Source organism: Pseudophryne corroboree, chromosome 2 (assembly GCF_028390025.1).
Source record: "Pseudophryne corroboree isolate aPseCor3 chromosome 2, aPseCor3.hap2, whole genome shotgun sequence".
NCBI lineage: Eukaryota > Metazoa > Chordata > Amphibia > Anura > Myobatrachidae > Pseudophryne > Pseudophryne corroboree.
The window spans coordinates 871,666,593-871,692,214 of record NC_086445.1 but is presented as its reverse complement, the minus strand read 5'-3'; the positions used below and the strand labels follow the sequence as shown (position 1 = coordinate 871,692,214).

Here is a 25,622-nt window from a genome sequence, read left to right as displayed (position 1 = left end):
TCTGCGCCCACCCAGATTCTGCACCCAGGGCACATGCCCCCTTAGCGCCACCCCAGTTGCGGCCATGCTGTATATCATAGTATATGTTTTAAGTACATGGTTTGCACTAAGCTTTGGGTGACTGATGGCATTATTAAAGTAATGATGTGAATGCCATCAGACTGTTGCACTAGGTGAGCACTGTATGGACTTACTGTTGAAACACACCTGAAAAATGCTCCACCTCAGTAGTTGTCAAGCTGTGTGCCGTGGCACCCTGGGGTGCATCGGGACACTTGCAGGGGTGCCTTTGGTTAGTGGTCCAGTACCAATTCAAATTATTTATGTCAATGTAATAGGTTAAACCAGTGCTAGTGGCTGTCAATCATAAAAATACGTGGACAAACAAAAACAAATCTTGTTCCGCACCACACAATTGAACCTAAGGATGACATAAAATTACAATTTACTTAATTTAATATTTCTTACTAAATTTCACAATAAGAAACTTTTGGCCTAGGGGTGCCTTGAAAACAATTCTGATATTCTAGGGCACCGTGACTCAAAAAAGTTTGGGAACCACTGCTCTACACTATTGTTACCCCTATTAGGCCTGATTCAAAGGTGGATGCAGTGCCTATGTTTGATACCTTGATAAAGCTGTTGGTACAGCGAAACGCGTTGGTTAAGAGAAGTTGGGCACTACAGACTCCACCACCTTATACCTGGAACAAGCCTAGAAGTCCGTATACAAGCTAAAACGGGGATCCGGCAGACATCCACTAACAACATAGGAGACCAAGCTTCAAATAGGACTGGGTTGCTGCTCGGAACAAAGCAAAGGTCTGTCCTAAGAATTTTGTGGACTTTCATCTGCCAGCATTGCAAATTGCCCCCAGGACTGTGGCATAAGTTCCTTGCATGGTAATATACCAGACTAATTGCTGTGCTTGCCCAAACTTTTAATATATATATATATATATATATATATATATTTCTTTTATACATATAATTTTTTTTTATATATTTGATGTACATCTATGAAGTTTTAGATTAAGTGTTGCAACAAATTCTATACAATAAAATATAATTGTTTTTTTTCCATATCCAGTTTCCTAAGCGCTGTATATATTGTTTTTTCTTGTCACTCTCAGGGACTAACTACCCCTTTTTAACAGCAGCTTTAACGAGAAGCATCTCACCTTAACAAGCGCCGAACTTATTACCTTGGTAATTTCTTCCTCCGCAGTGCCTATGTTTGCACAGTTGAACAAATTCTTGTTACTACACATGAAGTCCAGAAAACCCCTACAGCGGATGCATACACAGTGCATGCAGAGATCACTGTTGTGTACGTATTCACTTGCAGTATAGCTGGCAGCGCACAACCATTGGCGTTCCGAGGCAATGACTGGGAAGTGGCTTGAAATGTTTGCAAAAAAGGCTGTGTGATAACATAAAGCAAAACATTTGGAAACAAAAGGGAAAGAAACCAAGACTGAGTAGTAACAGACAGTCATAGAAGTACGAATGCCATGTCAGTGAATGCGGCTGCATTCCAAAATGCAGATCAACAGCCAGACACACAGAAGCTATGTTTAGAGGAATTTCTGATGAAAACGCTGAGCAGTCTATAGGTTGTCACAAGTTTCAATGGTGTGCACATGGCGGAGTGTTCAGAACTCAGTTGCGCTGTCCACAGATACTGGAAGTGGGTGTCTCAGTGCTTGTGCTCTATGCGGTTTAGTCAGGTGATGCGACTGCAATATCCATTTTGGCGGCACCAGTACGTACACGGAGGTGCCGTCCTGCGCGTGCCCGGCCAATGCGATAGCATCACATTGGCTGCAAAAGCATCTACCTGATTGACAGGAAGAGGTGTGCGCGGGGCAGGGGCGGTGACGACTACCGTTGCGGGGGCAGTGTGTGGAAACAGGTGGGGTGGCAGCATTTTCGGGGCAGCTGCATGATGTCACACGCAGCCGCTCCGATTGAAAAAATGGCTGACTTTGCATCCGGGCTGCGGAGGCAGGGGGTTGTCCACAGTTGCTGTGACCACAATTAAATTGGATTGCAGATTCTACTTTCATAACCCCCATGTCCTCTCTGGTGCACAATGTGAAGGCAGTAAATAGCATTTGCATATTATCGCAGAATCAAATCCACAATAGTGATTTGAACTGCATCCACTTCTGAATCATGTCCATTGTTACAAAATGCAAGATTGCCTCAAGACCTGGGTCATTATGGACATGCTACAGCAACAGGGCAGTATGGATGGTGTAATGGTTAGCATTACTGCCTCACAGCACTGAGGTCATGGGTTCAATTCCCACCATGGCCCTGTGTGGAGTTTGTATATTCTCCCCATACTTGCGTGGGTTTCCTCCGGGTACTCTGGTTTCCTCCCACAATCCAAAAATATACTGGTAGGTCAATTGGATCCCAACAAAAAAATTAACCGTAGTATGAATGTGTCTGTGTGTACATGTGATAGGGAATATAGAGTGTAAGCTCCACTGGGGCAGGGACTGATGTGAATGGCCAAATTTTCTCTGTAAAGCGCTGCGGAATATGTGTGCGCTATATAAATAACTGGTAATAAATAAATAACAGGGCCATTTAATGTCATTGCCTCCAGACACTTGTGTTTATGATCCTGTACAACAGGGGTGGGGAACCTTCGGCCCTCCAGCTGTTGTTGAACTAAACATACCAGCATGCCTTGCTACAGTTTTGCTATTTGGCCATGCTAAAACTGTTTCAGAGGCAGAAGGTTCCCCATCCCTGCTGTACAATAACAATGTCATCAGAAGAAAAAATTTTAATATTTAATTTTTCAGTTGCAGATATTATCATGTTTAGCAATAATCTGGAAACAAAGTAGCAAACTTTTTTTTCCCCCAGTAGTGCTTGATTTGACATAACATTGCAATGTTTTCTTTTGGAAGGGCATGCTTGCCTGTAGGTAGTTCTAATGGTTTTAGGGGGTCATTCCGAGTTGTTCGCTTGCTAGCAGATTTTAGCAGCATTGCGCACGCTAGGCCGCCGCCCTCTAGGAGTGTATCTTAGCTTAGCAGAATTGCGAACGAAAGATTAGCAGAATTGCGATTAGAAAATTCTTAGCAGTTTCTGAGTAGCTCGAGACTTACTCCTACACTGCGATCAGCTCAGCCCGTTTTGTTCCTGGTTTGACGTCACAAACACGCCCTGCGTTCGGCCAGCCACTCCCCCGTTTCTCCAGACACTCCTGCGTTTTATTCTGGCACGCCTGCGTATTTTTGCACACTCACAGAAAACGGTCAGATTCCGCCCAGAAACACCCACTTCCTGCCAATCACACTCCGATCACTTCAACGATGAAAATTCTTTGTTCGGACGGGAGTAAATCTACTAAGTTTTGTGCTAATTTACTTAGCGCATGCGCACTGCATACCATGCGCATTTTTGCCTTGATCGCTCCGTTGCGAAAATCGAGCGAACAACTCGGAATGACCCCCTTAGAGCCTAATTCAGAGTTGATCGCAGCAGCAGCAAATTTGTTAGCAGTTGGGCAAAACCATGTTGCACTGCAGGGGGGGCAGATATAACATTTGCAGAGAGCGTTAGATTTGGGTGGGTTATATTGTTTCTGTGCAGGGTAAATACCGGCTGCTTTATATTTACACTGCAATTTAGATTTCAGTTTGAACACACCTCACCCAAATCTAACTCTCTCTGCACATGTTATATCTGCCCCCCCCTGCAGTGCACATGGTTTTGCCCATTAGCTAACAAAATTGCTGCTGCGATCAGCTCTGAATTAGGTCCTTAGTGATTTGATGATTACTACTACTACTACTACGCATTTTCCATAGTACTCAATGGATCACTATTCTGGCATTTGTTTAGGCTGCAGTCACCTGGTAAGTGCATGGCAGTGCATCACAGCTGGTTGGTTACATCTCTGCATGGGCTGCTGCAACGCTGTCAACTGATGCATACAAGTTACAGGAAGGTAAAAGCTAAAATATTAAAGATTATCTAAACTAGTAAGAAAACAGAACATTTTCATAAACACTTATTTTTTCCATATGATTAGATTCGTGTTGCAAAACATTTTACCTAATTTAGATTTTGATAAACGTTTTTACCTCAACCCAGTTTTCAAATTATACACGGATGCATATCGGTTACACAGTGGACGCTGAAATTAAAGTGAGAAAATTGCATACTGGTTTTCCACTAAGCATTGAAGATGTTTACATTAAAATGTGATATCCACCCTGAAACCTGTGGTTAACCATCCTGCACAGGAGGGAGCCAAAAATAACCTTTCTAAGGGGAATGAGATGTGCCGTGCCCCGAGCCACTCTGCCAGCCAGCAGAACAAGGCGTTCGGCAGAACAATAATGTAGGAATGCTAAACGTAGCAGGACTCGGCATCTTGTATAATTGCAAAGCCCATGAAATTGTCACCTGAGTATCTGCACAGCTCAATGCCATTTATAAAAACTCAGCTCTTTGCCGCTGTTTAGCATTAAATGTCACCTCGAGACTCCGCGATCTGACAGTGTGTTTGCGAGAGACGACTCCTCATGTAATATGCACCACCTGTGCGTGTCTGATCGCCGTTGGGAATTCAATCCAGGGTTTAGCTTGTTTGCTTAACAAAGCCAAAAGTAATAGAAAAATACGAGGAAAGCACAGGGACAGCTATGATGTGTCAGTCCGTGCGCTGGTGTGACTACTAATTCTGCCAGAAAGCCAAGGATGCCGGCTGCGTAGGGGTTATTGAATGGATAGTTCACACTAACCAGATTATTACCTACCCTGATACATAGAATTATCACATGCAGTGTATATCATTTAGGATCTGAGCTGTATGTTGTGACATGTACTGTGTCCATTCATGCTGAGTTTGTTACAATACACTAACAATACTTCCAGAAGAATGCATCAATCATTGGATTATTTGTTTATGGATGACACACTGATTTGTAGTTATATGTGACCGGTGCTTTAATAGGTTCAAACCAGCATGTGTTCACAATATCCTTAGAAGCCTTAGGAATGAAGTCTACCATAGTGTGTGAGTGTTTGTAAAGTTATATTATGGTAATTTTTACTCAATTTTCCTGTTTCCCGTTGCCTTTTCTGTCATACTAACGTATACGCCAGAGTTTTTTGAAAATGTAAAGTATATGAAAAATACAAAGAATATATTAGAAATATCTTCTTTGTATAATTCTAATCATTTTTGTAGTCAAAACTATAGCGTAAAAGTCTATGACAGGTGGGGCACTCCTATCTTTTCCGCACAACTATAATCAAAACTCACCAAATTTCCGGGAGTATATACTGCTGCGCTGTTGTATAATGCCCACATGAACTGTTTGGCTCATATATTGTATGTAAATCTGGCTATGAAACTAGCCAGTGCCTTCTGAGCCATTTACCTTGCGCAAAAGCCACATGAGGTGTCTTAAGTAAAAAGACTGCCACTAGCGGTTTCTGTGATCTGCTGCAGTGTCTGAAGCTAGAGCATAAGATCATCTGCTTGAACCCTCAGGTTACTCAGGAGATCCAGTGAAATCACTCTGCCGAGGCCAGTCAAGCCTGTTGCTGTGACCAAATGCCAGCAGTGCAGATCTTCAAAAAATCAAATTAACATACATCTCTGAATCAGGCCCACAGCACATGCAATAGTATATCATGTTATAATACTAGCATGTTCACATAACAGTTCAAGTATCCATTCATACTGGCTGCATTGTATTTAATTATATATATATATATATATATATATATATATATATATATATATATATATATATATACAAGCAACTTCTGGCAGCACTCCCAGGTACAAATAGCTCAGTCCCGGTGCCCTCCTAGACCCGCAAAGCCACGGGTCAATACAACAGTCCACTGTAGGCGGCACACTGGTCACAAAAGATACAAGACAGCAGGTTGCAGCAACAACGTTTCGAAGTTTATTCTTCGTCCTCAGGTAACCTGAGGACGAAGAATAAACTTTGAAACGTTGTTGCTGCAACCTGCTGTCTTGTATCTTTTGTGACCAGTGTGCCGCCTACAGTGAACTGTTATATATATACACACACACACACACACACACACACACACACACACACACACACACACACACACGACCCAGGCCTCCAGGCAGATGATGTGTGAAACAGAAGTCAGCTTTTAAAACTCTGTGATAGTGTAGGACCTGCATGAAGGTGGGGTACCTTGGCGATCGGTTTGCAGGCTTCCATGCATTGGCCAAAACCACTAACTAAACCCCCATCATTTATTTATTGAAATGTTGAGGATAAGTGAGCTTACTTGGGTGAGTACTGGGTTCTCTGTTTGTATGTATTTGAGTGATTTAGTCATGGGCTACATGCACCCCACCCTATGAGTGGTAAGTGCAGTTGTGTACCCCACTTCTGGGGTGGCGAGTGCCGAGGTTTTCTTTTTGTGTGTGTATGTATATGTATATATATATATATATATATATATATATCACATTTTCAAGTTTTTATGAAATAATTATGTTTAATCAAATATCCCCCTAAGAAAAGACTAAGCAGATGTATTAAGCGAGGAGAAATGATAAGTGGAAAGTGATAATTCCCCCCTTCCAATCAGCTCCTAACTGTAATTTTTTAAACCTGTAATGATTGGCCGGTGTGTTATCACCTTACACTTATCACTCTATCACTTCTCCAGGCTTAATACTGTACATCTGCCCCTAGATGGGAAATTCAAATACTATCTAGAAATGGATAATGGTGTTTTTGTGATAGCCACTAACATTATCCTAGTTGTAAAAAATAAATAAATCATAAATCAGTTCTACTTATAGTATACACTGTACTTAAACATTGTATTTAATCCATTGTTCCTTTGCATGTAACTCTTCATTTCCCAGACTATTATGCCACTTTACTCCAACTTTGATTTTAGATACATCTGGTTCCCTTTAACTTGAACTGTAGGTCTAAATGTAGTAATAGTAATTCTTTCAGCATCTGGTGACTTAATACAAAACTATACTTTGTTTTATGAACGCTAGTTTAGTATAATGTGTGGCCATCTTATTGGCTCTATGGAGTTCTATATAAAGGCTTTTAGTTGCTTACTGTAGCTATTTAGCTGCTAGAAAGCATTGAGCAATTTCCTGACCATTTAACGAGTGTTGCACATTTTACTTGCTAATAGCTTTCTAGCGTATTAACGTATTTGCTCAATATAAAATTGTGCTGTACCTCATTTATTGATAAGAGGCAGAATGTTGTAGAATTGAATTGATGTGTGGGCTTTTCTAACAACAGTTTGCTGACTTGCGCTCCTGAATCTTAGTTATGCATCTTCTAATCAAATGACAAATATTGCGCTTAGCAGTATGCGACACAGCCTCTGCTGACTAATAAACCTTCCATGTAGTTGGAGCGTACAACTCCATGCAGTCTACAAATGTATCCATATATAATAAAGCTGTTTCTCTTGATCTGCTTCCAGTTTGTTGCTTCCCTACATGAAAACCATAAATTTATGTGACAGATTAAATGCTGATGGTTGTAAACTTGTACTACAGCTAATTAACACCTTAACTGCTAAGGGGATGTAGTCATGTGACCGGCGGTTGGGAGACTGCCGGTCACTATACTGACACCGGAATCCCTAGTGTTGGGCAGCCCAACAGTAGGCATGCAGACTAACTATATCCACTCGTGGATGTCCACGACACTCATAGAGTGGGAATAGAACATGTGGCGAGCATAGCGAGCCCGCAAGGGGCTTTGTTGTGCTCGCCCCTGCCGGCATTCTGGATACCGGGATCCCGGGTTCGGTATAGTGACCTCTGGGATCCCAAACGTCTGCCTCCCAATAACCACCCCTGCTAAGGACTAGTTGCACTCATCCTGTAACCTGTAGGGGTTCAAGAAATTAAGTGCCCTCTTAATAATTGATGTTGCTCGGAGTAGTGAGGTGGCGGGGCTTGATGACGTTGAGGCAGGTGCATGATAATGTAATTAAGTCCCACCCCCTAAAGGAATTACACTACAGAAATGTTCAAAAGCCAGAAAATAGGAAGTGATCATTAAAAGTGCTTTGCTTCCCCCCATTCTGACACTTGCTGACACATTGGTACCCTTGTTTGACATAGGGTAGTCCCCACTTTCAAATTTGGTGAGCACTGCAGAAATCACTATGAAACTCTTGGGTGATGGAATGTGTCCTCATTGTGACTTGAATAAATTCAGTAGAGACTCTTTCAGTTGATACTACGGGCCAGATGTATTCCACCCAACTTCGGCAGCCATGTAGGATGCCTGTTGAACTCGGACTGATTTTTAAAGGGGCAATCACTGAGAAGGCATGGTTTTGCAACATCCCTCACGGCTGCCGAACTGGTTTGAATTACAGCCCACCCCATAAGTCCATAAATGGGGGTGGTTCCAATGCCCTGACCTCCCCCATCCTGGCATCCGTAAACATTTTAGATAGATTGCCTTTGCCGTGTGAGGAGAAATAAGCAAACTGATACTATTTTTTGAAAGTCAGAGTTCTTGGAAAAAAAATACATAGTATACTGTGTGCGGGTACTGCATAAATAAATAGTGAAATTCATGTTGCAATTCCAATTTTATAGCGCAATGGAGTATGCTGATGTTATATGAGTAAATGTTACCAACGTCAATGTGGCTCTAAAGCACTGTACGAGTTTGAATCATGCGTACAAGGAAGGGAACCCGGTTTCGCACGGATCTCTTGTACCTTGCTGATACAAATGTTAATGATTGTGACGTAAAATCAGTGTAAATGCATTAGCCCTATAGAGTCCTGTATTAGCATAAAGTAGAAAATCTGGCTTCCACAGCCACTTTGCGTACAGCTCAGAATTGGCTCCCTAATGACAATAAAACAACATTCTATGAAATACGGCATATCTCGTAAGTATCTTAAAATTTTTGATACATATTTGTGAAGGTTACTTTTAACTGATTGAGAAAGAAATTTGTAGATTATAAGTAGATAGATTCATATGTTATACTGTAGTAATGGAATAAAGCACCATTAAAATATAATCATACATACATTCAGTAGATGGCTTGAGAGAGCAGCAATTTCAGCAGCTCGGAATTCCGGTGTAGTGACAGTTCAGCTCTATTGATTTGCTCTGATCTGTGTACATGGCTTGTCAATATTAAACCACAGTCTATCCTTTCTGCTGTGTAAAGTTTTATGTGCCGAGGTCAAGATACTGTTCATAAAACCTTTAACCATCAGAAGGTTGCTCTGTACAACTACAAAAGACATAAACACAACAAAATCACATAGAAAGCCTTCTGGGCTGTACACTAAATGCAGCTTTTCACTTATATTGCTACTCGCCTTTGCAACCCTGGAGAGAACAATTATTATACTATCAATATAATGGGTCTACCTACTAGGACAATATTACAAACCTTGGGGCCAGTGGCATAAGTACGTCACAGCTGCCCGGCGGAAAGATAAATATTGGTGTGTGTTCCTATTTGTAGATAAATATGTGTGTGTGTGTATATATATATATATATATATATATATATATAATGTGGCTGTGGATGGCCCGGCACTCCTGATCGCCTGTGTAGTAAAAGCTGCGGTGCCCTCCGGGTGACTCCAAGTCACTGATATATGGTGTAGATGAACGGCGGCACTCAGACAGACTCCTCAATATGCAAGTAAGGTCATATATTGAGACCGTGAAACCGACATGTTTCGGGGCTAAACCCCGTCCTCAGGGTCAAACAGCACTTGCTGTTTGACCCTGAGGACGGGGTTTAGCCCCGAAACATGTCGGTTTCACGGTCTCAATATATGACATTACTTGCATATTGAGGAGTCTGTCTGAGTGCCGCCGTTCATCTACACCATATATATATATATATATATATATATATATAGATCCAAGATCCGGCACTCTTCGGGTTCACATAAATTAATAAACTTATTACCGGGTGCCCTCCACGACGGATGTCCAGCACGGATGCGTCCCCATGTAGTTTGCAGCTAGGCGGCACTCCGGTCAATGATCATACATTACCAAACAGGCTTGTTTTCAATGTTTCAGCGTCGTTCATTGACGCTTTTGTCAAGCAGCATACATAAAATATATATATATATATATATATATATATATATTTGTGTATATGGAGTGTTCTAAAACAAATATGTGTGTATGTATATATATATATATATATATATATCGTCATTTATTTTAAATCACACATTTCTTAGCAGTCATACCCAGGATTATAACCCATGACCTGTTATACTGAAGGCGGTCACCTTACTGATAGAGATATTTTCTCCTGCACAATCTAACTATATGAAGCTACTTGTAAGTTCAAAACCATTGCAACTAGGCAGATCTATGTAGTGTGGAGACAAACAGTACATAGATCTGCTCAGTCACTCACAATGCTGATTATTTCTCTGACCATTATTTTACACGTGTCATACCCAGGATTAGAACCCACGACCTATCACACTGGAAGCAGACAAATTACTGATGAAGCTATTTGCTCCTGTATAGGAAACATGAGAATTCTTTCTGGGAGGCAATCACGAGACCGCCTGTCGGGATCCTGGCGGTCACGATGCCGACACCGGAACGAGCGCAGTGAGCCTGCAAGGGGCTTTCTAGCGCTCGCCCTGCTGCGGCATACTGGTGGTTGGATCCCGCCGTCGATAGCATGACAGCCGGGATCCCGGCCATCGGTAAAAAGTATTTATTCCTTCTAACTACTATATGTAGTTAATTTTCAAGCTTCCTGTACAGGAGCAAATAGCTTAATCAGTAAGGTGTTTGCTTCCAGTGTAATAGGTTGTGGGTTCTAATCCTGGGTATGACACTTGTAAAATATGTACCTCCTGTATAATAAAGAGGGAGTGACTTGTAAGGTGCATAGCGGTGGCTATCAATTAACTTCACTGCATGTTGTCACTGAACACACGGAACGGGAGGAGAGATGCCCCCCTACAGAGCAAAAGCCCGGCTGCAGCCAACTCCATTGCCTCCCACAGTTATGCCTCTGCTTTGGGCATTATACAAGGAAACCTGTTCATAAAGGGGCAAATAGAGCTGTTTGATGGCACAGAGGGGCACTGGAAGGGGTCTGTTCGTACAAAAAGGGCTCCTGGAGGGGTCTGAAAAATAAGTTTTTTAGTTTCATTTTTTAAATGATTATGTCAGCTTTATCTTTTTCTTACCTGCTCCTCCCCTTCTGCTTTTGGCTTTTTTCTGTCTTCGGTTCTTTCTCCAGTCTGTCTGGCAACTCTGGTAGCGCTCCTCTGCGACCCTCTGCCCTGTTTATTTTGGCTCTGTGTATTGGGACTCTTTTCTATTTTACATTTAAAGAGAAGATATACCACCACCCCCATCCCCCCTCCCCGCAAAAGAAGAAACAAAAAGGGAAACCTTACCTATATCCCACTTAAGGGTGTAAAAACTATGTACGTGTTTCTTTCAGAGCTGTCGAGATCTGACGGGCCCAGGTACTGTGTATGTGTTTGGGCCTCTGGCTAAAATCTAGCAAGGTGTGACTGCACCCCTTTAAAACAAAAAAAAACCTGAATAATTTTCCCTTTTACTGTGTAATAATTCCTGAGAAATCTATTCCATAACACGCTAAAAGTAAGTGTCCCTATAACTATAAACCAGGCTTCTATTGAGGTTATTTGTAGAATGGTGTCCAGATTTTCTTTCCTGCTGTATTACATTTAGTTTAAATCACATTAGAACATAATAAACAGCTCTGAGATTAAAATAGTGGTAAAGTATATTCTGTGTACAAAGCGAGGGTTAACTGCTATAAGCGCTGATCTCAACTTATGCCTGTTCCTCTCCCCAAAGGACCATCCACTTGACTTATCTTCTGGTGCTTTATACATAATTTGTGCACTGGCAGCTGGAGATAAAATGCTAGAGGAAAACAAAAAGTTAGTAAAAACTTGCAGCATAATGCTTTTTCATAAACCAACTGCTTTAGCACATGCCATCATAATTTAACATTTAATATCTGTCGTAAGAATAGAAAGTGGTACACAAAAACAATAGACAACGTTATGTTTTACTGTCCAATAAACGTTTTATTACTGAGAATACTAAAGTTAGCAACCTGTACATGTTGTCGTGGGTATTAGTCTGTTACATAGTGGTTGTTTTATACACGTAAGGCTTTCTTCATTTTTAAACTCTGTCATATTATTATATAAAGGTGCATAACCATTTGTTTTGTAAACTGCAGAAATATAAAATGTCTCTATAATGAGAGACCCTAGAATTAAAACACCCTTATAACAAGTTATGGTGCTGTAAAACTTTCACCACAACAAAAGACAGTTGCCAATAAAACACATACATACAGCACTGCCTGCTCTAAACACACAATACGCACATACATACCAATGATGCGCGATTTCAGTTATGTTAGAACAATGGCCTAATTGATTATGCTAGATTAATAGTTATGCTAGATATATGCGTAAAAGATGTTTGTTTTTCATCCAAATATAATTCTGCCACAGATTTCTGTAATCTGCTTTTCTTTCACATAATTGCCAGTATATACAGTAGATATTAATTACATTGAACAGAGGAAGGATTTAGTGTGTTTGATCAATAGAGAAGCATAGGTTTCCACTCCAGATTCCCTTTCAAAGTGCCAATTAGAAGTGGCTATGATCTATCAGGTACTTCTTATGGGCCCTACACATTGGCCGATCCGCAAATGTCAGATTATCGGGTAGATATATTAACCTGGAGAAGGCATAAGGAAGTGATAAAGCAGTGATAAAGCAGTGTTAAGTGCAAGGTGATAATGCAGCAGCCAATCAGCTCCTAACTGTTAATTCACATATGGGAGCTGATTGGCTGGTGTGTTTATCACCTTGCATTTATCACTGGCTTATCACTTCCTTATGCCTTCTCCAGCTTAATACAGGTAGCGTCTAGTTTCTCTTCGCCGAGAGGACCTTTCCCATAACCCCCTGGGTCCATGTCACAAACTATTTGGAGTAGTAATCTGTGGTGAGCGAAGCGAGACACCGAGCCCGAAGCGTGGCGAGTGTCCAATGGTGCATAGAAAAAAAACAAAGCCCCCAAACGGACGGAGAACGGAGATAACATTTAGGTGCTGTAAGGGCTGAAGTTCTCTCCTGCCCTCTCGTTATGTCACTTCCAGGGCCTGATCACGAAGGTAACATAGACACAACCGGTTAATACATCTGCCCCATGGTTCCTTAATAGGAACTTTAGTGTGAAAATATAATTAGTCATTAATATGTTTTAAATTGCTAGTTATTGTTTCTCTTTTTATCCCCAAAAATGTTACTGCAGATAAAGCCATTGATGTGATAGAGGTAGTAATACATTATACTGAAAATTGAGTTGAAAAGACATGTTTTCATGATTGATTGCAGGCTTTTACCTCGCATAAAATAAATATGTAGGAGGAGTTTGAAATGAAAAGCTTTTGATATACAGTAGGCTTAAGGTTTCTTCCCCTTGGTGCTGGGCTGCACGTTGTGTTCTTACACAAGGAAGCATCTATACATTGTAATCTTCTTTTCAAGGCTTTTATTGCACATAAGTAATGCTCCATTTCAGATGCTCTCGATTTGGTTCCTGTTGTTTGACATTGTTGGTAGATGTATGAAATTCTCATTGCATGATGTGAGCCTTTTAGATAGAAAGTAGGGGGCTTTCATCATTGGTGGTACTTCTGTACTGTGGCTTCTGTTTTCTCTCCTGAGCATTTAGAAATTGAAAATGTCTTTTACGATTATTATTATTATTATTATTATTATTTTTATGTGGGGGGTCACATCATTTATAGATGAGTGTATTTTTTACATGTTCTTTGTGTATTGTTAGTATGTACATATTCTGACATGTTTTGTCTCTCGTGTTAGTATACAGTCTGACCTGCTCTGTCCTTCTTGTTTACAGCTGTGTGCATTGTCATGCTTTGTCCCTTGCTTATCTACGTTCAGTCTGAGCTCAGTCCATCAGTGACTGTGCAGCGTGACATGCTAAATACCTGTTGTTTTTTTTCATCCGTGTGCATGGTTACATAGGGGTGGATGTATGTTACAGGCACATATCGTGCCGGTATTGCTCTTCCTGCTTCGAGGCAAAGCGGCAAGCACTAGCACTGAGATGAATTAACATCTTGGCTCAGGAGAGGGGGAGTGAAAACTCTGTTGCGCTGTGTGTCTCCCCCGCTGCCAGCTCACTGGGCATGCGTGAGATCTCTCTCGTCTCGCGAGATCCCCTATGCAGCCTGGAGCCGGTACCCGCCAGAGGCAACGCAGTCCTTGCTGTGGTGTATGGGCAACTACACCTGCAGCTGTCGAAATCGATACATTGCCACTGCATATCTTTGGCATTGTATATACACATAACATGCGCTGATACCGCTTCACCCCCATACCGACACTTCTTACATCTACCCCTATAGGCATAAATGTATTATCCTTTGTTATGGGGGAGAAGTGGTATCAGCTAACGTTATGTGCATTGATGCTGCATCAATCCATATCAAATGGTCCAGAATTAAATTAATTGGTTGTCTTACTATTTTTCACATTTTTTATTTTTTGTGTGTGATGACCCCTGTAAGTTAGTAGTCAGAAACCACCATTACTGTTTTTTATTTGCCTTCATATGAAGATGGCGGCCATTTTTGTATCATGGCGTACGACATTTTTAACTGTTGTAGACGTTTGGGGTAAATGCAATATCTCAGCTCAGAAAAGTAATAGAAATATTGGATACAATTTTTTATTTTCAGCACATTTCAAGCTACATTTTTGTCATATAACTACTTCCCTACGGCACTTCCTTATGACTGAAATTTGAGCCCAAAGTAAATTTTTTATTACAGCATTTTAAAATTGCTAGTTTTTCCATTTTTCACCTTAATTGACCTCTAATATCTCTGGTGGGGGACCTGATAAAAATGATAAATTCACAGTATACATATATACTCTGAGGAGTAACTGTAAAAATAATAATGGAGTTTGATATTCCATTTGGAGTTTTGATGTTCTCTTAATGTAGGTTTGTTAGATAACTCAAAATTTGTTAACAGCCACGGAACTTACTTCAGACTACTGGTGCTCCTTACTGCCCTCTCAGCACCTGGACAGAGCTGTGGATATTGTGGGTGGGGTTACAACGTGGATGGGGAATCAATTGGTGGATAAACTTGTTTTAAAAAAATTGCAAAGTTTGGACTGTGGGGGTGTGTATTATTCACAAATAAACACTTACCCAGGAGTGATGTCCTCTTCTTCCCCACTCAGTGAACAATATCCGGGAGTGCTGGTGGACGATGTGGTAGTGTCCTCCGCTGTATATCAGTAGACCAGACCCCTCGCACCTCCTGATTACAATGTGTATGGTTCGGCACACACAGGCATGGTAATGCGGTGGGCTTCCGATGGTGTGGGACTACGGGTTATGAGCTATTGCGAGGTCTCGCTAGTTACAGTTTAGCAAACTTCAATTGTCTGGTGACCGACATCATATCTGATATACTGCCAGCACTGTGGCTGCCCGCCTAAGCACCATGTACACCGCTGCCACCTGGGCCCCCTCTCTGCCAGGTCCTGAGACAAAAGTAGCATCTGTCTTCTCCCGATGGCAGCCCTGTTGCTGAGAGCAGGCAATCAAACCCCTTCAGTCCTGTGGCGGCCATTTTTGGCATGTAAGTCGGGTCTCTGTCCATAAGCTCCTCTTGGCACGCCAGGTCGTTTGAGACTCTGCTAGCATCAGAAGTCTTTTATGCATCTTTTTCGCCAAAAATGTGCCTTAAAAGGAGCATCAGGAGACTGTGCTGATTAATTTGATGTATGACACCTGTATATCTGTGTGCGACTGAGTCTCTGAATCTGTATATGAAGTGCTACAGTGCAGTGGCTCTTTTCCATGTCTAGTTCTTTTGCGCTTCGTAAAGAGACTAAGTCGCACACATATATGTGTCACATATCATTAATCAGCACAGTCTTCTAGGGGATGCAGTTAATGCTAATTGCATCCCATGTCTTTGAGCTGTGTTGAAACGTTGTTGCTTGGCAGTGTCATGATGATTTGGGATGTGAAGTGCTATAGATCTACATCATTGTTGAAATAATGAGCAAATTATTCTGGGAGGCTAAGAACTGATATAAATATACCAAAAAGACTGCCACTATGCATTTCTTCTTAATTTGTGAGCTTTCATATAAATGTTATTAATCTGACGCTCATAACCATTGAAATATCTGTGACAGTATTTGCAAGCTTGCCACTCTGTACAATGCAAATGGTAATTTGGGCATAGGCAGCGAATGGAATACATCTGCACAATATCTATTACACTGAAATTCTTATCCCTTACATGTCAGCATCGCAAGGTTTACAAATCATTGTTTAGATACAGAGTATATTTAATATATTCTTTGGTGCAGCGCTCCTAACTTGGGGTGTAAAATAGCTCTAGTTGTAGATGCCTGAGATATATAGCCATGGCTTTTATTACCTTAGTGCTGAGTACTATGTATTATTAGTTTACAGTATTCTGATTTAAGGTAGTAATGGAGGAAAGAGAAAGGTCACACTCACAAACACACTATTAAGTATAAAACTTAGCTTTTAATAAATAATTTCGAATAAGAAAGGGGGTATCATTTCCCTACAAACCAGACCAATACAAACTACACAGAGATATGCATAGACATAATAAACATAGTAAAATGGTGTTGCAAGGAGATATTTATCAAGAGAATTAACCAGAAGGATGAAAAAATACTCTCCTGGTTATGAGTGCACACACCAACTGCAAAATATTCTAAATACATAATGCATCGATCTTCCATTATTGCAATGCCTCTACAGTGGAGAAGTCAGAATGGACACTTGCCAACCATTTCTTTGTAGAAAAGGCAGAGATGCCGCAGCCATCATCCACTCTTGGCACCAAGGTTACAGTTTTGTTTAATTATCTGTTAAATATCAGTGGGTCTGGTATATTTTGTCAACATTCCTAATGTTGACAGCATATTGTCGACAAGTCAAATGTCAGCACTGTCAAATGTCAGGATTGTGAATGTAAAAATTCGTTATGTGAACAATAGGTTTTCCCATTCTCTTTTACTCTTCGCTTAAACCAAATCATAGCCTAACACTAAAGTCGGCTGTTGACATTCTCAGTATTGATATTCAGACCATGTTCTGAAAGTCGACAAACTGACTACATACTGGACCTATCGTTTGAACTTGCAACCATAGGGGTTTCTTTAAACATTGACTTGTATTTTTAGTATGTAATGCACTTTACATTATCTTGCTCTAGCTCTTTGGTAGCCCGCTGCTCTCAATCTACCAGAAACTCAGAATTAATTTTATGTGTTATTTATATGGCACCACAAAGGGTCCGCAGCGCCTTACAAGGTACAGAAACAGTATGAATAAAACAGGAAAAAGTGACTTACTGTACAGAACATTGCAGGACATGGGTTATAAGCAGTCATTATAAGCCAATAAGCAGCAGGGCTGCAGAACCCGCAGGTTATGTGCCTTTGTAGTTATTTGGGAGGAGATGATGGTAAAACTGAGGGTATGATAAGCATATGAGGGAAGAGGGCCCAGCTTGTGACAGTTTACAATCTAAAGGGATTATTACAGAGATGATGCCATATTACCTACTGAGAACGTGTGTTTGACATTTTTAAAAGGAAAATAACAAATTAGATTGTTGATATCTGTGGATCATACTTGCCTACTCTCCCGGAATGGCCGGGAGGCTCCCGAAAATTGGGTGACATTCCCGGGCCCCCGGAAGAGCAGGCACGTCTCCCGATTTCAGGGGTCCCCCCTGCCCAGCAGCCCACTTAGCGAGTAAAGTGGGTGGTCCGGGCAGGCGATGGCGCAATTCTTGTTGAATCGCGTCATCATAGCCACGCCCTCTGCTGTATAATGCCGGTAATAGCGGCATTACACAGCGGGGGTCGTGGCTTACATGACGCGATCCATCAGCCACGCCCCGTTCCACCTCCATCACGCCCCTGTTCTGCCTCTGGCCCGCCCCCCTCTGCACATCACGTCACTGCCCGCCCCCCTGCTGAGCCGACCTGGCTGCTCTCTCCCGGAGAGAACAGCCATGAAGTCGACAAGTATGCTGTAGATCCTTATGCACATCATAGATACTCTGTATGTCAGTGGGTGGAGACTTTTTCTTGACTACCATAGAACAGACCAGTGGACCAGACCTGTACGTTAGTTGTTGGTTTTTTTTGTCAAATTATTCTTAAATCATAATTGGATAGCATACTTTAATGTACTTGTGAACACGCCCGCATGCAACCTGTTAGTGAAAGTGTACGCACTCAGGCAATCCTGTGGATCACGTGTGCACATGCAGCGCATGCACATGGCCGTGGGAACACTAGTCGCAGCAAATGACCCGCGATTGCCTCAGCTAGTGTCGAGAATAACCAAGGACATATGTAAGTAGTTTTTCCTTTCAAATTGGCAAACATTTCAATTAAAGGAGTTATTTCTGCAACAAACAGATGTCCTTGTACATCATTGCTGCAGTCATGCCAAACAGTGTAATATTCAACACTGTATATCTGCGTGCGACTGAGTCTCTGAATCTGTATATGAAGTGCTACAGTGTAGCAGCCGTTCCGTTGTACAGACTCAGTCACACACAGATATGCAAGTGTTGCATATCAAATTAATCAGCACAGTCTCCTTGTGCATTCTAGTTGCACTGTGTGTCGATTTGAGACGCATTTTTTTTTTACAAAAAAAGATACCCTGATCTAGTAGAGTTGCACGGGACTTAGTGGCACACTCACGTCCGGCATCTTGCAGTGTGTGGCATATTGAGGCTAGATATATAAAGACACATTTCTAAGGGTTAAAGCAAATGTAGTATGTTCTGGTTAAATCTATTTACTGTTTATCTATACCCTTGTACACAATACCAGATTTCCAGCCTTCCGCAGGACTAATTGTGATTCTGCAGCGCACAGTGCCGTGCACAGCATCAGGTCTACACGAGGGTGTATTAATATTAATGTGCGGCATGTTCTGCTGAAGTAAAGTTGTTAATGAGTATGATAAATCAGTGGGTAGCCGGCTCTTCTAGCAGGAAATGTGAGTCGTGACAAGGAGTGCTAAAGAGCCTGGCATTGTCTCCGACTGAGAATTGGCTGAAAAGTAATGGGCATTTTGTAACCATCATGGGAATATTATTGAGTAAAGGTATTAACCACCCCCCATAGAATAGATTTGTTTCACCATGATGCATTTATACGTAGTGCTTTAATTGTATTTTATTCTACTTCTACAAGCTGTGCATATATACGCAATACAAAGCAAAGGGTTTTCATACTTGATTGTATTGAATAGTATATATAAAGGTGGGTACACACTAATTGATGTGCTCCATAAGCGACAGCTCCTATTTTGCCCCCTCCTGACCTGGGCCTCCCGACGGCAGGCATACATACTGTGAGATATCGCTAGCGATATCGCACAGTGACGTCATGCCGCGGCCGGGATGTACATGCAGCTTCGGATGATGAGTCCAAATTGAGCTGCATGCATGTCCGACACCGAGGGTCATTAATGACCTGCAGGGCCGCACATCGGCCATCATCAGCTGCACACACACTGGGCAATATAAAAAACGATATCGCGCAGGAGGAGGGAAAATTAAAAATTTAGTTTATTGATAAGTCTTTGTACATTATACTGTATATATATTTGTTATTATTGTAAGATATGTTTACTGATGGGTTTTCATTGCTCTGGACACTATATTTATTATTATATACGCGCATATTATTCTGAATGCTTACCTCCTTTTTCCATTCTTACCATTATAGGATCTCTTGCCCATATTTATACATGCACTCTGACATTGTACCTACAATAAGTTATTATTTTATAGTCCTTTACTACAAAAACTCATTTATTTGCATTTTTAGAGAGTGTCTGCATCATAACAGATTCAATAACTTCATTTTGTGCCATTATTGAGATTTTTTTAATCCGTCAATACATTATGCAGCAGATAAACAAAAATAAAAATAATTGTTGCTGGTCGGTGATCATACACAAAGACGTGGTCTAGAAGGTAAATGATGGACACTTGAGACACAACAGGTATAAAATAAGCAGCCTAAGAGTACACAGGTCCTCCCACCAAAAGAGGGCCCAAATAACAATAGCGCAAGGAGACATGGGTGCTCTGTGGGCGTAACAGCTTAAAATGATATGGCGCCATATAAATAAATGATAATAATAATGAATGCACACATATAGATGTTAGGAAAAAATATATAAGAGCCAGATCTACTCTACCTTTTCTCTTATACTGTATGATGCAATACAATCAAATACGACAGACCATAGTGTAGTATTATAACACCATATGCAAATGATATTATACTCACTTTAAGCAGGTTTCCCTTTGGTTGTGCCCTTTCTTGAGGGAAACTTGTAAATCAGCCTGGAGTATGGATCTTGGGTCCTGGACTTTCCAGCAGTCAATTATCTTGTGTAATATCAGCATAAACATGGAAACGGTTAGAAAGGGCACATAATAGTGTAATACAGTTTTTGAAAAGCCTTATTAACTACAGTAATAACACAAAGTAAAATTCCTAATTACCCTTAGGAAAGGGGCTTTTGTCCATCTTTTCCGTGTGATATTTTGTCAGAGATCAGAGGAACTCAGTGCGTCCATTCACGACACTTGATAATATTTACCTAAGCCATTACATCCTTTGCTTCCTTGTGCTTTGTGATGAATGTGACCAATGACACGTTCCTATTGTAGTGATGTAGAATACTGTGTGTTGATGCTTTATAAATAACAATAACTCTCCAATAATCATTTGGTTTATATAATGACAGACTTTCCTTTTGATGTGCTGATGGAGCACAGACAAGCAGTGTAGCAGCGCAGTATTAATAATACATCATTACTAATCATAATAAAAGTATTAAGGATACATCATAATAAAAAAGACCATTCAATGAAATGCACTCGGCTATAACACTTTCATTGCTATTTTAGTACGAGTTTTGCAGTTTACAATTGACTCTTTAGCATTGCAATTAAGAACCGAAAAGCATTATAATATCTATATAATGCAGTCACTTGGAGTGTATCTAGATAGCAGATGGTGGTAAGGATGACTGACACTTGGCATGTGTTCTACATTTGTAGGTACTAGAAGTGTTCTTCACACTGTCCACTGAATTGCAGTAATACTTTGGTATACCTGGTACCTCATCATCATCATAATTATATTTATATAGCGCTTTTCATAAGCAGGACTCAAAGACGCTTTACAGACATAGAAAACAGTACATTGTACAAGCATTTAGTATTACAGCAAGTAAAGAAGACACAGAATTAATTTGACAAAACAACAAGACCTAGAGAGCACAATAAGCATACTGCGGGTTAGTGCAGACATTTTGGGTAATGCATTCTGTGGGTTATATATTCCAGGCGAGGCAGCCGTCTTGGGCGCACTACAGTATGTAGGATTACTCTAAGTGGACTAGGTTACGCCTAGAAGAGATTACCATAATGCTAGGAGTACTGACCCAACATAACCGTCAGGTCCATGTATTTTTCATCCCATCCACGAGCGTGCCAGGTGAGGCAGCTAGGTTGGGTGCACTACAAAGGTTACACTGTGGGAGGTGAGCCATGCTAGGATCCGAGGCATATATGGGAAAACTGACACGTGTAGTAGTATGATTTACAGTGTACTTGTTTTTGTTTTGTTTTTATGTAAATTTAAATATTCTGCTTAAATAAATATTACCATAAAAAGAAATTTAAAAGCTGGGTGTGTCTCCAGAAATGAAGGGCTGTTGATTCTGAGTTGTACTCGGCTCCATATGCAGTCACATTTGTAATATGATATTTTACTGATTTAACTGTGTGGGTGGTACTTTATCTCCCTCCAAGGCTTAGTAAATAGACCCCTTTATTTCTCTCCAAAGCTTAGTATGTAGAGCCCTAAGATGCAAGGGGTGTGGTATAATAGATAGACAGTGCCTGGTTAGACAGTCAATAGCTATACACCACATGTTAGACAGTCAAAAGGTTGACATGAAAAAATAGACCGTTCAAAAGGTAGACAGGGTCAAAAGTCCGACATGAAAATGGTCGAAAAGGTAGCCATGACACCATTTTTTTTGCATTTTGGGGGTTTGTGTGGATAGTTTTGTCATCTGGGACCACTAATTGTAGAAAGGCATACCCTTGCAGGGCTCACTTTGCTCCCCACGCATCGGGCTCGGTTTATAACCAACTCTATGCCGACATGGATAAAGAAAGTATAAACAGTCCAAAAACATGTAAAAAAAAAAAAAAAAGCCTGTGTCTACCTTTTTTTTAAGGTCGACCATTTTTGTCAACCTTTTGACCCTGTCGACCTTTTGTACTGTCTACCCTTTTTATGTCGACCTTTTGACCTTGTCGACCTAATGTCTGTCTAACATATGGTGTCTATCTATCATCCGGATACCGATGCAAGTCTGTCTACATGTCCATGACACTTCTCGTCCACGTGAACACCCAACTGACACCCAGAAACTCCTGTTTCACGTACGGAGAGAAACAGCCCTGACCCGTCCAACTCGCCCAGAAAGAGACAAAGCTACTTACGTTTGCTAAGATTCGCTAGATGCAGCACCATGAATCAGGCCCTCAGTGTGTGCTCTGTTTTCAGCACAGATATTGTCTGCTATGTGTAAGGTTTCAGGAAATAGATGTACATGCTGAAAGTGTACAGCATATGGCTGTGATTGCCAATACAGTATGTGCTGGTTAATATGAATGGCAGTTATTTTCCTACAATAAGTCATCTTTGAGAATAGAAATCTTCTTAAGAAATGCAGATGCTCAAACCATACAGGACAATGGGCCTAATTCAGACCTGACATGCGGGGGGACGCTCGGCACAGGGCTAGTCTGCCCCGCATGTCAGCCGCCCCCCCCCCCCCCCCCCCCCCTCCGCAGAAGTGTCAATGCTTTTGCACTTCATGAGAAGCTCCCGGCTGTCCGGGAGCCAGTCATCGCTGCCCAGGTCGCAGAGGCTGCGTGTGACGTCATGCAGCCGCTGCGGCCCACCCTCCGCACGCACACAAAACGTCAGCCAAACGCCGCTGTGCCTCCCCCTCCCGCCCAGCAACTGCCTCTGCCTGTCAGTCAGGCAGAGGCGATCGCTAGGCAACGACAGCCGTCGGCTGGCAGCCATGCATCGGTGCATGCTCAATTCTGACCTAATTGCTGAGCTGCAATGAACTGCAGTGAGTGATCAGGTCAGAATGACCCCCAATGTCTGTGCTAAAATGTTTTCTTATTTCCTGTAATGGGTAATTAAAATGGACCACATTGGGCAGGCAGGCATTTTGTATTTTTGGGGTGGAGCTGAAATGTAGCCTATCTGTTCTCTAGATAGTACTGTCATGGCTGAGACGTGAAGCTCTTCATTTCATACTTCTTAATGCAGATAGCATGAGGCACAGCCCTTGGAGTATGAAGGGCAGCCAGTGTTGTACACATCTCCTGCCCTTCAGTGCTTTAATTGGGCACCCACGTATAGCATCACATTAGTGGCATAGGTAGAGGTGACCTCAGTAAATGGCATCCGATGGGAGACGTGGAAGATGTCGTGACAGGCCACAAAAAAAATCTTTTCCGGATCATGGCCCAGATTGTTTGGGAATCAACTATAGTGGTCACTGTTCAGTTTGGGATATCAGTTTATTTTTATTTACATAACTTAATATTAGCTTCATATTTTGTAGGTGATGCTACAGAAATGGTTTTCAAAAATATATCACGCAGTCAAAGGAATTGGGACTCATTTGTGCCATGTCACTCTGATTAATGATGTGCATACAGAAGTGGTGTTAGCTCAAATAAATCTAAACCTTCATATTTTTGCATAAACATAATTCAGGCTGTTTGCAGCCATGTATTGTAGCTACGTTCCTGACAACTTTGGATTCCATTTCCAATGCTATAACACAATATATGAGAAGTGAGAAGTAGGTCATGTATGGGTTTTCTCTGTTTTTATTGAATTCTATCCAATGTCTACTTGAAGTGGTGGCCAAATGTTTATTTGTTTTATCGTTCCTTTGCAGGCTGTGGAAGAACTTTTAGAATCACTGGATCTAGAGAAGAGCAGTTATCACATGGGGCTGAGCAGGGTATGTATGTGTTCTCTGTTTTTGGGTACTTGGTGAATGAGATGATTTCCTTTTTTTTCCCTATTAAACAATTTTCACGACTTTCATGATTTATGATATGAAGGAAAACTGTGCATTGGATGCAAGTATGATATAAATAGTTGTCATAGCAACCATAGAATATGTTTATTTCAATACGTGAGTGGAAACGTACAACGTGTATATTATATGTGCAGTGCTGCTTAGTATAGCCTTATGTTTTTTATTGTGTATTATGGTTAAAACATACTAAAATGCTAAGAAGGGCTCATCCAGTGATGGTACCCATTCCAGGTGTACTTTATTGAATCTCGTTAATTTGTATTAACCTATTTTTAATCATAATTATGCAGCTGTGTTTTTTAAAATTTGCAATTGGAGCATTAGAGTCGTTTGTGGCAGTTTTCTCTTTAATTTGAGGGGGGATGGGAGGGAAGCATTTCTGAGATGAGCTGCTATCCCCAGATAAAACCACTTTGGTTGCAAAGGCTTTGTATATCAAACAGTGTTTGTGACAGAATTGTCACCGTCATTAGACTGACAGGATAACTCAGGTAGGAGATTAAAGGTTTATGGTGACTGGAAAGTAAATAGTGGAACTGTACTAAATAGTGACCCCCCTCCTCCCCAATTATCTTTTAATAATTAAACCTACTAGGAAATAAATAAACAGTTTAGCATCCCTTTAGAGATGTGCAAGTTTGGATTTACTTGGTTCTTTTCGACAAACTAGCGCAAGTTCTCATTGATCCGGATTAATGTTATTGGATATGCAAAATATGAAAGAGCTGATAGCCAATAGGATGCCATATTTGAGATCAGAGTTAATCCGAACCCGCACATCTGTACTTTAAGTAGAATCCTAATGCGTATGTGTCTCTCTGTATGTGATTCATCGGAAAAGTTTGTGGTGTTTCTTTTTTTAAACAGCACTAGAAAGGGGCTATTAGAATTCCATTGGCTGATATGAGAAACACCACATTTTCCTCTGCGGAAGATTTAATTTATGTTCCTCATTGTATATTGATGTGTCCAGAAAAACATCAGAGCTACCCATGTGACTGCCGGCAGTTTGTGTTCAGAAGAAAAAGTTGATTTAGAGAGTTTAAAAAATATATATATATTTTTTTTAATTCACTTTTGAACCCTGTTAAAAAGTTCCTCTGTAACATATTACTATGACGTGGCCAGGGTAAGGAGTGGGTAGTGAAAGAATCGTTGGTCACATTCAGAGGGACTTCACAGCGCATGCTCTGGCCCCTCTGCAGGAGGGTGGGCCAACATTAACGGACCTCTTAGCGTAATTTTGCCACTGTCCAAGATCAACGTGGCCTTA

The 25,622-nt window shown here is 41.1% G+C and overlaps 1 protein-coding gene across 20 annotated transcripts in view; it reads left to right on the top strand.

Moving 5' to 3' along the window:
* MYO18A (myosin XVIIIA) overlaps positions 1–25,622 on the top strand; it is a 597,092-nt gene that overhangs the window by 390,076 nt on the left and 181,394 nt on the right. For all 20 annotated transcript variants that reach the window (XM_063955930.1, XM_063955929.1, XM_063955931.1 and 17 more), the window contains one exon: positions 24,203–24,268. In XM_063955930.1, coding sequence (XP_063812000.1) covers positions 24,203–24,268 — 66 coding nt within the window. The remainder of the gene's footprint in view (positions 1–24,202; positions 24,269–25,622) is intronic.